The sequence below is a fragment of the Halichoerus grypus genome, chromosome 1, assembly GCF_964656455.1.
Source record: "Halichoerus grypus chromosome 1, mHalGry1.hap1.1, whole genome shotgun sequence".
NCBI classification, from domain to species: Eukaryota; Metazoa; Chordata; class Mammalia; order Carnivora; family Phocidae; genus Halichoerus; species Halichoerus grypus.
The window spans coordinates 85,643,319-85,656,952 of record NC_135712.1 but is presented as its reverse complement, the minus strand read 5'-3'; the positions used below and the strand labels follow the sequence as shown (position 1 = coordinate 85,656,952).

The 13,634-nt window shown below is 36.3% G+C and overlaps 1 protein-coding gene across 3 annotated transcripts in view; it reads left to right on the top strand.

Annotated features, from left to right (window-relative positions):
• The window catches only part of PIK3CA (phosphatidylinositol-4,5-bisphosphate 3-kinase catalytic subunit alpha), an 87,796-nt gene that overhangs the window by 34,174 nt on the left and 39,988 nt on the right, over window positions 1-13,634 (top strand). For all 3 annotated transcript variants that reach the window (XM_078068960.1, XM_078068962.1, XM_078068967.1), the window contains one exon: window positions 13,181-13,608. In XM_078068960.1, coding sequence (XP_077925086.1) covers window positions 13,257-13,608 — 352 coding nt within the window. In that variant the 5' untranslated portion in view covers window positions 13,181-13,256. The remainder of the gene's footprint in view (window positions 1-13,180; window positions 13,609-13,634) is intronic.

Here is a 13,634-nt window from a genome sequence, read left to right as displayed (position 1 = left end):
TTCTCATTGCTATCATTTTAAGGTATATAACTATAGCTTTTCAGATATGTGGTATATTACACCATGTTAAGTATAAGTGAACAGTAAATGTTTAAAGAGGCAAAGTGAAGACCATCTACTATTTCTCTCTCATCATTAAGTGGATTCTGAAGTACCGTTGCCCATATTGTAGTGGCTTAAAAAAATTGATTTTTATTTTTATTTTTTTAAAGATTTTATTTTTTGCAGAGAGAGAGACAGAGAGAGAGGGAACATAAGCAGGGGGAGTGGGAGAGGAAGAAGCAGGTTTCCCAATGAGCAGGGAGCCAGACGTGGGGCTTGATCCCAGGACCCTGGGATCATGACCTGAGCTGAAGGCAGACACTTAACAACTGAGCCACCCAGGCCCCCCCAAAAAATTGATCTTTAAAATATTTGTGTTTACATGCCTCCACATTGCTGTTGCTATCACTCATAGAACTCTCCTGTTCAAATCTTAGCTAGGTGGTGCTTGTGCTGAAAATAAGCTCCTCTCTCTCTCATTGCACTTCTGGGAGATCTGTGTCCTTGGCTTGCCAAACAGCTGTTCAGCATTACTTCAAATTTTGCTTTAGTGAAGTAGCCCCTTTATCAGAGATCAAATATTGAAGGATGATAAATCACTATTAAAGTTGGTCAATAATTACTTGCAGTGGAGTTTTTTCACCATTACTATTAAATACTAAACTATTCTGTTATTGTCAGAAAATGGAGCAGATGGCAGATTTTGAGTTTAGAATGTTGAGTTGGTCAAAAATGAAAATAATACTCCAAAGCAAAGAGACTTTCTATGAAATATGTCTGGATTCAATTAGGTGAATCTATTGTCTGCTAGTACCGCCAGTCAAAGGTAGCTGTCTTTATTGGACTGGACTAGACTGAACATTTACTATTTTATCATTTTGGGATTCTTTTCTCTTTGTGGACACAAACTACCTGTTCTGTACAAGGAAGAGAGAACAACTGGATCTACTGAGAAATCTGTAGCTAACCCAAGTTTCACTTTATAATGGCAGTAGAAGGTTGGTATACAAGATTCATTTTTTCATCATTGTCAAGAAAAACCATAAGGTTAATCAGTAGTGGAGTGCAAATAAGTTTTAATGCATCTAGACACTAGAGAGCTACCACCAGAAGGAATAGTACTTGACTAGAAGCCCCGGTAGAAATTAAACTATGTCTTCATTCCACGATATAAGGAAATAAGGTAGCTGTTCATTCTTGATGAATAGAGAAAACAAAAGGGAATAGTGTGAAGCAAGTGTTTTCCAGAAGTTCATCCACCCTAACCCATAGTGGCAGGAAGACTTGGAAGAAGATTGTTGAGGTATTCAAAGACATGGAAAGGCTTACAAAGGCATTTGCACTATACAAGAAAAAACATAAAGAAAAAAGAAAAAGTCATTTGATAAACTTAAGAGAAGTAAGTTCTTATTCCTGGTGGCTTATGGAAACATCTTGCCTTCAGTTTGTTACAGGTCTTTAAAAGAATAGTCAAGTGAGCTGGAAGACACATTGCTACGGTTACCTTTTTCTAGATGTTCTTATTTAAGATGTTTAATCTAGATATTCTTAAGCTTCCCAATGAATTTATCTAGCTAGGACCTGGATGATGTACTTTTTGTCTCTTCTTTCTCTATCATTAGCAGCCAGGAAGTAACAATTTTACAAATCAACCAAGTCCAGGATGGTGTTAGCTTCTTTAGGGCAAGAAAGAATGAAGTTTTTTTTGGTGAAGCCCCCAGGCTTTTGAAAGAAAAACAGGGAGAGTTAGTTTTCATATTGATTTTAAGCTGAAAAGTAGATCCCTTTTATACTTTTTTTCTTAACCCATAAATCAAGAAAGAAACAATGTGTGGCTGGCACCATCTGTGCAATACCAAATAATAAATTGCTTTTGTTCCTGAAGTATATGGTACCTGAGTGTCATTTGTAAAGGGAAATTACAAAGGACTATGAGCCCCATATTTTAGTTATCATCAGTAATAAGTTTGGTTATAAACTTACTTGTAAAAGGTTAAGCTTTCAGGTCCTTTTCTCTTTATGTTCCCTGGGAACTAAGATGTTTGTTTAGCAGAAAATAGTAACATTTCAAGAATCCCCTCCATATTTTGCATTTCCTTCCTTTCTTGCTGGGCTGGTCTCTTCAATGATCTCATATTGGTTAAATTTTCATGGAGACAACCAGATACATAATTGGGGTTCTATTTTCCCTGTTTTGTTGAAGTATACTTTTGGCCCTTCAAGATGCAGATACAGCTGTAAAATTTAAATACTTTAGGGTTACTTCTCTCTATATATAAAAGAGACTAGTTTGTAATGATTTATAAAGAAAGTTTTTTTTTCTCTCATTAAAAAGTTACTCTCCACATTATACCAAATCTCCTTTAAGTATTGCTTCAGTGAACCAGATAGTATATTACTTAATGTAGGAGATGAGCTGTGTTGTTGGTTTTAGCCCAAAAAAAATCATTCCTGCTTATTTTCAATCAAACCAAATATGATTAAAAGGCATTTATTTAATATGAAGAGAAAATCAGTGGTATGGTCTATGTAATACCCTTTCACTTCTCTCTTTTCCTAACTGGTCGTCATTTTTTTTTCAGTCCAAGAACCAAAAATATTTGTTACTATGACTTTGCATTTTTATCTCTAACATTCATTGCATTTTCCCTCTTTTTCTTTAAATAAAAAAATCAATATAATCTCATGTATACATGTAAAGAAGTAGATTTTGCCAATTATGTATAGCATAATTCTAAAATAAGAATTTTTGTATATATTTCTTCTGCTATTTTCTTATGTCTCGTGTTGACTTGTATTTGATTGTTTTTATGTTTTATCATTGAAATATATCAAATGTCCATTTAATGCTTATGCTCTACTGAGAGTGTATAAACTGATTTAAACACAGACAGGCCTCAGGGGCGCCTGGGTGGCTCAGTCAGGTAAGCATCTGACTTTGGCTCAGGTCATGATCTCAGGGTCCTGGGATCAAGCCCAGTAGGGCTCCACGCTCAGCCAGGAGTCTGCTTTCCCTCTCCCTCTGCCCCTTCCCCTGCTCATGTGCTCACTCTCTCTCTCAAATAAATGAATAAAATCTTGAAAAAAAAAAAAAACAACAGATAAAGGTTTCATCCTTTAGGAATTTTGCAGTTCAATAAGAATACAGAAACAAATATAAAGATGAGGACAGAGACATTTGTACAGATTTCAAAGACATAAGTAAAATATTCTGCATCAAAATATTTTTTAATAATTATAAAATAATCCTGAAACGCTAAAGTTCTGGCTCCTTTCTGGACCCATGGATCTAGATAGCATGGATCCAATAGATAAGAGAGGGAACCTTTATTGAATTTCCATGCTCCAGGCACTGTATGCTAGGATTTTACATGTATTGTTTCACTTAACTCTTTTTAATCATTATGAGGTAATAACTATTTTTATTCACTTTGTGGAAATAAGGAAACTCTTGGAGAAGTCTAAAGAATTGCAGAGTTCCCGGGGCGCCTGAGTGGCTCAGTCGTTAAGCGTCTGCCTTCGGCTCAAGTTATAATCCCAGGGTTCTGGGATCAAGCCCCACATTGGGCTCCCTGCTCCATGGGAAACCTTCTTCTCCCTCTCCCTCTGCCCCTGCTTGTGTTCCCTCTCTCGCTGAATCTCTCTCTGTCAAATAAATAAATAAAATCTTAAAAAAAAAAAAAAAGAATTTCAGAGTTCTCTTGGGGCACCTGCATGGGGCAGTCAGGCGACGGACTCTTGCTTTCGGCTCAGGTTGTGGTCTCAGCGTTGTGAGATCCAGCCCATGTTGGGCTCCACACTTAGGGCGGAGTTGCTTAGGACTCTTTCTCACTATCCTTATGTCCCTTCCACCCCTCACCCTGCTCTCTCTCAAATAAATAAATAAAATCTTAAAAAAAAAAAAAGAATTGCAGAGTTCTCCATAGGGTCAGTAGAGCTGAAGATGATGGAGGAGTGATCTGAACAAAAGCAAAAACACTGGTTAAACCATTTCTGCTCTACCCCTAGAACTAGACTGGGTTCATATATGTTGTTTTCTTTGCTACTAAACACTGAATAATACTATAGTTGAAAAAAAATGTAGAGGTTTCTAAAATGTTTTCAGCTCCGTTGATTATTTGTTCCAGGTATTAAGATGTTAAAGCTCAAGTCGCTGGTTAGATTTTCCTTATGGAATCATTAGCTTTGTCCTTTTCTTTGGGCAGAAAGAGGCACCCTTAATTCTGTCCACCTGTCTTATCAATACATGCCATCAGTCACAAGGTGGGCTGGTTAATAAGGAGGAATCAAAGAGTTAGAGCAAAAGTATTCTACTAGTAGAAAAATAAGGCAAAATATTAATGTATTTTTCATTTGAAGTACTAGTCATTCTTTCAGTTCTATATTTTGAAATCATAACTTACCAAATACTGCCATCTGGATCTAAAAAATAAATGGGGTTTCTAGAGTTGCCTAATTTACTATTGACTTTTGACTGCCTGCTGCTTGTTTTATGTGAAACTATGATAATCCTGCCTTGACTCCCTCACAAAGAGAAAAGAAATATTTTCTGGAAAACTCTATGTCACTGTGGAGTCATTTGTCTTATTAAATTGTTTTATATTATGAAATATCTTTTGTTGTATTTTCTACATTGTTTAACTATGTTTGCTTTTCCTCATAATCCTGTCTATATTTCTATCACCTCTATCTATTAATATTTAGTCTCTTTTTGAGCTTAAATTTTAAGAAATTTTATCACACACTAAAATTTGAATTTTTGAAGTTCAAATTGGGGAAATTAGTGACTACATATTTTGAGATTTGGTAAGGTTTCTTTATATCTATATAAAACAGAATTTAAATTCATTATTTAATAATCTAAGATCAGGTATTTATTAATCTATACTTCATTAGTGACTCTTATGCTTATTTATCCCATTCAGTTCTGCTAGTCACACTGGATTCTTTTTTTTTTTTTTTTAATTTTATTTATTTGACCTAGAGACAGAGAGAGAGAGGGAACACAAGCAGGGGGAGTAGGAGAGGGAGAAGCAGGCTTCCTGCTGAGCAGGGAGCGCGATGCGGAGCTCGATCTCAGGACCCTGGGATCATGACCTGAGCTGAAGGCAGACGCTTAACGACTGAGCCACCCAGGCGCCCCCACAATGGATTCTTTTAACCCACCTTAATAAAGTCCTTGTTCACGAATTTATTGATAATCAAAAGTCCACAGGAGCACCTGGGTGGCTTAGTCAGTTAAGCGTCTGCCTTCGACTCAGGTCATGATCTCGAGGTCCTGGGATCGAGCCCTGCGTTGCGCTCCCTGCTCAGCCAGGAGTCTGCTTCTCCCTCTCCCTCTGCCGCCCCCCTCCTCCCCCAGCCACTCATGCGTGCACTCTCTCTCTCTCTCAAAATCAATCAATCAATCAATAAATAAAGTCTTTAAAAAAAAGTCTACATTGGCATAGACATTACTGACTTAGACCTTAATTGTTTGTCATTTTTTTAAAAATCCAGTAGCACAGACCCTTCCTAAGCTCATCTATGAACCTCATATTTGGGAACCCTTGTTTTAAATAAATCATTAAATCTCTGAAATGTATTTTTAAATCTCTGAAGTGTATTTCACAGCACTGTGAATTTAATAGTGAAAATAAATTATATCCCCTTCTAAAGGAATTTTAATTTTCTACATACTGGTCATGAGAACTTGATTTTCCACCCTGAAGTTGTTAAGGTCTCTCTCTGAATAACTAAGAGAATGAGTTAAATCTGTTTTCTCATGGTCAGCTTGTAAAGGTCAGTGAAGGACAGCGTTTTGAAAGAAGTGGATAAAATGCATCCTTCCAGCACTAGTGTATATTACAGCTGTCTCTTTGGACTCACTCCAACAACAGCTCAGTGACTCTTGGAGGAAGAGAATTTTAGAGGCCCTAACTGGGGCTCATGAAAAATTGTACCGAAAAACACTTGCTTCCCATGCATTTCCACTGCAGTGAAATTTGTTTAAAATTATGCTTCTTATCCTTCAAACCCAGTTAGTCTCTCAGTGCTTTTGATTTCCCTTTATAAGCTGTCTTCGTCCATCTCTTTCTTCTATTACTATTGCTACTTCTCTTTGTTTCAGGCCCTGGGACTTTCCCTGGGATAACTTTACAACTTAGATTTCCTACTTCTTATGCTGTAGGACTGTAGTGACCCCAAAAAGATCCTATCCGGAAAAAGTTCATAGTCTAGTAGGAAGTCAAATATGGAAATAGATAATTTTAACAAGAATGTATTAAGGTACAATCAAAGACATATATGTTAAGAGGCAACATTAAGAAAGAGTAATTAACTGGAAATATTTAAAATAACTTTTAAAGAAAGTAACCAGATCATAGAATTATTAATCCAGATTTTTATCATGTTATTTCTTTAGCAAGTATAGAGGCAAATTTTTTATTTTGTTCTAAATCAGAATAAAGTAAGGATTCATTTGGTAATTTAAAAAAACAGGAAAGTATATTTTCTAGTTAATGAGCAAATAAAAAGGTGCAACTGATTAGCAACAAAACTACATGTTAATGTTTTCCCGTTGACCTCTCTGAGAATGAGGGTGGAAAATACCTTGTCAACTAAATATACTCCTTTAGTAATGTGTCCATTAACTCAAATAACATTGGTTGAATGTATCAGTTAAATAAGAAATAAGTATTTGTAAAACTTTTGTTCATTCAGTAAATACTTACGAAGTTTCTATATTTGTGGAACACAGATATCTAGAAAACACAAGCTGCTTATTTTAACAGATTAAGGCTGTCTGAGGTGAGTAAGCTGCCAGTGGAATCAGTCTAGATATCCCCCCTAAATTTCCAAGCGTACACTTCAAAATAGCTTTCTTATTTTAATGACTTTCTAATGCAGATGTAATATTGATTACTTTAAAAACAAATAACTTTTAAATATAATACACTTTCGAAATTGAAACCTGAATTAAAATATCTAAAGTATACATTATATTTTAAAGTAATCAAGTTAGAAAAGGTTTCTGCAGTCTTAGGATGTATTTATAGAGACTCATAATTCATAGGTACATACTAGATTTTGGTTGCTGCATTTTGAGATGAATATTAATTAGCAGAAGAACACTTTAAGTGATGGCAAAGATGATGGTAAACTATCTCTTGAATTATGGTTAAAGGAATTGGGGGTAAAAAGACCCAGAGAAAATTCTAATAGCTGACAAGCATGTGAAGAGATAGAAAAGGCAGAAATGATGGAATGAAGAAGTTTAGAAATAATGTTCGGGATAACTTTAGAAGTGCTCCACAAAAACTTCTATATCAGATAGTGATCTCCCAACACTGAAAATATTCAGTATAGTGACTTCTGAGATACTTTCCTATTTCAGGATTTTAACTTCACTGGCTTAAAATTAATGCTTCCTCTCCACCTCAGCCCTGAAGGACTTCGAGTGAAAGTGTAGGATTGTGGTCCAAAAGGCAGGGTTAGGGATGATTTATTAAGTGATGTCCATTTAGAAAATTTTCCAGTGAGGGCACCTCAGTGGCTTAGTTGTTAAGCATCTGACTCTTGATTTCACCTCAGATCATGATCTCAGGGTCCTGAGATTGAGCCCCACATTGGGCTCCGTGCTCAGCAGGGAATCTGCTTGAGACTCTCTCCCTCTCCCTGTCTCTCCCCTCACGCACATGCTCTTTCTCTCTCAAATAAATAAGTGAATCTTAAAAAAAGAAAGAAAATTCTCGGGTTGATTTATTGGGTAATTCTGATACCTTATCAGAGGCCAGCAAACTTTTTCTGTAAAGGACCAGATATTAAATGTTTTAAGCCCCACGTCTCTATAGCATCTGTTCAACTCTGTTGTTGTAGTGGGAAAGCATCGTTGACAATATATGAACACAATTTATTGGTGGGATTCCCATTTAAATTTATTTAACAGAAGCAGGTGGTGAGCTGGATTTGGCATGTGGGCAAGGAAAGGCTTTGAATTTAGGAGTTAAAAAACAAATTGTCAAAATGTCATTGTCTTCTTGGGCTGAAAGAGCACACATTAGATGTTTAAATTAAATTGTCCAATGAATTAAGAAACCCTCAACTTACAAAAGTCAAATGACAATGGCGAGTCTGAGACTGTTTTCTACTGTTCATTTCTGCTGCTTATTTTGTGCTTAAAGTTGTCTTTACTCCAGCTGAGCAATACCATTGCCCTCACTTGGACTGCTAATGCAGATCCAGCCCTAACCAAGAAACGAATGGGGGTTCAGGCCTTCTAAGCACTAAAGACTTTCAGTGTCTCCTGCCCAAACACAGTTTTTAACAGTAATGTTAACACCAGAACAAGGAAGTAAACAAAACCTCTGACCAGGAAGGTATCTGTTACATATGTTGTGCTCCTGTACATATACAGTCACCATTTGGTCTGTTGGTCTCTAGTCTAGAGATTATTATAAAATGGTAGTCAGTGTTGATGCTTATAGAAATGAGTAACTGAAGAAGAGGAGGCTACTATCGCAGGCAGGGGGCCACAGCTGAAAAGTGACCATTGACTACTGGAAAACAAGGAGATGGGGGGGCCATTTTAAAAAGCATCATCTCCAACCTGGGGTCACTGGGGATAGGGCCAAAAATACACTCAGACTCTTCAATAATACTGAAGTGCTTTGCTGTATTGTGTTTCAGAATAGCAAAGTAATTGGTTTTATAATGAGGACTGTAATTCATCAAGAAAAGGGGAAATTGTGAGTTATATATACTTTTTAAGAAAGCAGGAACACCCCAATTGAAATAACTTATCATTAGATATATAAAAAGTTAGGATAAGTAAAACCGATTTATTTCCTAAGAGTCCTGAATAATTGTGATTTTTCAGTATATGAATATTTAGTCCTGGCATTCTGAACTCAAAAGGCCAGCAGTGTCAAGACCAGGGTCCCATGCAGAGCCCCTTGTCCCAGAAAATGGGGCACAGCCAGAAAGGGGGCTGCCCCTCACAGGTCACTGAGTACACATTCATGCGGAAGCTGGTGCTAACCAATTGGCAGACCCTGTTTCTGGGTCTGGGTTTCCCACATAGCAGGGGAATATAGCTTGCTGCAGTCTATGGGAAGTCAGCTCTCAACACAAGGGTTTGTAAAAAAAAAGAAAAGAAAAAAACAATAGTTCCTTACTCTTAAAGTATTTTATTTTTAGTAAATACATATTTGTGACTTCAGACTGCCAAATTGCAGAGATTCTTATTTTAAATATTAACTTTATGGTGATTTCTCCCCCTCTATTGCTTTTCAAATAAGTTCCTTTGTAAATAGATTATGCGCTTACATTTGGGTAATTCCACCTTCTTTATCAGCATTTAATTTCTTCTATAGTGTAAAGGCCCTTTTATTTAAAATGTTACATGTATATATGCTGATTTCTTAACTTTAGGGATTTTTTCCCCCCAAATTAGAGGAATTGAGAAGATACCATTTTTACACCTTGGTTTAATGCTTATTTGATTATATCCTGTATTTGAAGAGAAATAGTTTTTAATATGAAATTTAAAATCATGAAAAAAATGTCATGTCATTCTTTCGCTCAAAATACTTTAGAAGACCCCCTTTACTTACAGCATACTACATAAAATTCAAACTCCTTAATAAAGAGTCTGTCCACCTTTCTGGCCCCTGCCTACTTCTCCCCTCTCCCTCCTTGCCACACACCCTACCTATTCCCATGCACTTCAGACTCAAGTAATAAAAAACAACTTGTATTGCTGGTAACAGGCTGTGTTCTCTCATGGTCTGTGACTTTGCACACATACTCTTGTGGCAATCTAAAACACTTTCCTCATCTAGCTCCCCCATGTCCAAGCTACCCCTTACCTTCCCTGCAAGATCCCTACTAATCTATAATATTCTACTTAAATTTTACTTCTCTGATGCCTTCCCTAACCTCCTCAAGCAGTTGGAGATTTCCTGTGACTTTACTAAAGTTCATACTCTGTCCTACAATTTTCCATTGTCAAAGTTGTTCTTGGCTTTCATTCCTCAATGAACTATGAGTCCCTCAACAACCGAAGAGAAAGCATTTTATTTACCTTAGTTTTCATAGCATATTTAGCTCAGAGCCCAGCACAAGTAGATATTTCTCCAAAAAAAGGTGGAGGGGGTTAGCAAGGGATTCCTTATTTAAGCTGTAGATAGCTGTACCATTTAAATAGGAATATTAGGAGTCCAGGGAACTAGAGGCAGCTGTGAGCCTTGCATTACCAGTGCTACCTTCAAAGTTCAGCTTTTAAAACTAGCACTCCTTTATAAGACTCCTTATTTACTTGCCTCCCTCTGTAAAAGAACTCAAACCTCTTTTTCCCATCCCTATCTGGTGCCAGCCCTGGATAATTCATAATAGCTTGAAAAGGTAGTGTGGGTGTACTTTACAGGTTTATTAATATTTAACATTTACTGAATGCTTACTGTATGCCAGTCTCTTTGCTTACATGTTTTTCATATATTACCTCATCTAATACAGCAATCTGATGAATTTTCTGCCATTATCCCAACTTAACAAAATGGGATGGGGAGAATGAAGTTCAATGAGATGAATTAAACTGCTCAAGGCAGCTATTTACTAAGGCAGTGAGAATTTGAATCCAGTGTAACTTTAGAGCCCATTTTCTTATTCACCACCAATGAGTATTACCTGGCCATAACTGAAGCCCAAAGAGCAGCATGGTTACAGTGTGCACTTTGAAATTATCTAGCCCTGGATTCAAAATCCGTTATCTAACATTTACTGGTGGCAAATAACTTCACTTTTCTGACCTTCAGTTTCCTCATATGTAAAATGGTCCTGAAAGGGTTATTGCCACCTGAGTGCATGATATATACTGACTAGCAATGTTAGTTCCATTCCCCTCTTCTACGCTTCTGTTCATGTGAGCTCTGAGGTAATGGTTTGTACAGAGTAGGGCCTGACATAAGAAGAAATATAAGAAAGTTAGCATCCTCTCTCTTCTATTTAGTACTACCACAGTGTCAACCAGTGCCTGCCTTCCAGGATCTCCCAAGTGTTTTATGGCTATGATCACATTTATTCTCTTAATGAGAACGTGTGTCTTGAGTATTTAATAATTGTTAACTGAGCATAAATATACTATAGTAGGATAAAGATTAGAACCAGTGATCTCTCTACTATACTAGACTTCTCTTTTGCTAATTCTTAGGGGACATATGAGACTCTGAGATGTTATTTATTATATAGTTGCCCCTATGACTCCATAACGTGGACCTCTTAGCGCCATTCAACAAAGAAAACTATAAACACAGCTGCTGTTTTGGTGTGGCTTGTGGTTTGGTTTGGTTTTTATTTGAACTTTTTTATGCAGTCAGATCATCATTTAAAAGTAGTCATTTGGCATTTCCCTTGCATTCTTCAAATTTTTGTATGTTTTAAAAAGCTTAGCTTAAGTCACTTCTATAATTATGCACACGGATTGATCCATCTGGTCTTTTTACTAACCAATGAATTTTCATTTAGAAGTGTAGGAAATAGAATAATTATATTTTAAATCCTATAACTTCAGTGGGTCTCTTATAAATTTGAAGAAAGATTTTCAACTATTAAAAATTGTTTTACATTCTCTATTGTCTTCCAACTGACTTCTATATTTCTAGAGATGGGGGAGGGCTTGAAATTTTTGCTATTTCTATTTCTCCCCTCCTTCATGTATTAGAACTCTGAAGCATACTATAAGTACTTGTTTGCAAGTAAGATAGCAAAAATGTCTGCTCAAAGTAGACCCTATTGCCCTGTCTAGCTCACACTGGCTGTAAAGTGAAAGATGGATCGTAGGGGGCAAACCTAGATCCAGGGAGACCATTTAGGCTTTAGCAGTGGTCCAGACAAGAAAGAGTAGTGGCCTGACCCAAGGTACTAAGAGTGGTAGTGGAGTATACAGATTCGGGAGATAGAATTAACAAAGTTTGTTGATGGATTAGTGTTGATGGGTATGACATACAGGAGTCAGAGAAGATAGGTTTCTGGATTTAATTACCTGTGAATTTAATTATCCTATACCCAACAAACCCATAATCTTCACACTCTTGACTTTGCCTTGTAAGGGCAAGGGCCATGCCTGTCTTCTTCATTATCATATTCCCAGGACCTAACATGGTCCTGTGGAAAAGCCCCAGTACATTTTTTTTTTAGCTCCAGTACATTTTTAGTGAATAAACAAAGTGTCATTTATGACTATTGTCCACAGTGCCCGATAGAATAATCAAATATAGTAAGTTATCTGGGCCCTTTTGATTCATTTCTCTAGCTTAACTTTCATTTCTTTTTTATAATGTCTCTCACCTTACCTTTTTTTATGCCTTTACAGTGTAGCTTGCTGAATAAAAGAAAATATAAATATAAATAGCAAAAAATAAACCTGCCAGGCCATGCCCAAATCTTTGTGGATTTTGCAGTATCTTCTAAAGAATCCTGGAGATTTTTGACATCTTTAAAAATGAGGGCTTCAAATCATAATAATACTTTGTATTTTAAAAAATATTACAAGTACTTAACACTGTTGGAATATTTTACTAACAAAGAGAGTCAGTGGGTCTCATTTGTGTGTAGATCATTTCAATCAGAATTATTAGGGTTGGGTTATTTGATAAAGTAGATGGATCATTCAAATTCATCATCATATTTCAAGGATGTATTGATGACACTTTATATTATAGTGAATATATACGTAAATTATACTTTAGAAGCAGAATGGTCTAAGATGTCACGTAGACAATAATCAATACAAAGAAGGAAATCACAAAGATTAATTTAAGAAAAAAACCAAGCCATGTAATTTCTCATTACCACAGGGTAGTGGTAGGGAGTGAAAAGGAAGATTTGACTTCTCTCACCTTTACTCACCTTTAAAATGAGAGCGATGGACCCATGATCTAAAAGATCCTTTCCAGTCCAAGTGTTTTTTCTAATTCCTGCTTTGGAATCAATTCTTTCAGCCTAATTTGGAGCAAGAGTCTCCATCAAAATATTTAAGATAAATTATTAATACCCTAATCAATTCAAACTACAGAAAATGAGTTTTTACATTTAGTAATGCCATAAATATATTCTTCTGTAGTTTTTCTTTTAACATATGTTTTTTTCCCCTTTGGTTTAGATTTCTGCTTTGGGACAGCCACACATCTAATTCCTTAAAATAGTTTTATATGTAAAACTTGCAAAGGATCAGAACAATGCCTCCAAGACCATCATCAGGTGAACTGTGGGGCATCCACTTGATGCCCCCAAGAATCCTAGTTGAATGTTTACTACCAAATGGAATGATAGTGACGTTAGAATGCCTCCGTGAGGCTACATTAATAACTATAAAGCATGAATTATTTAAAGAAGCAAGAAAGTACCCTCTCCATCAACTTCTTCAAGATGAATCTTCTTACATTTTCGTAAGTGTTACCCAAGAAGCAGAAAGGGAAGAATTTTTTGATGAAACAAGACGACTTTGTGACCTTCGGCTTTTTCAACCCTTTTTAAAAGTAATTGAGCCAGTAGGCAACCGAGAAGAAAAGATCCTCAATCGAGAAATTGGTATGACTCAGTTTTTGACTAAATGG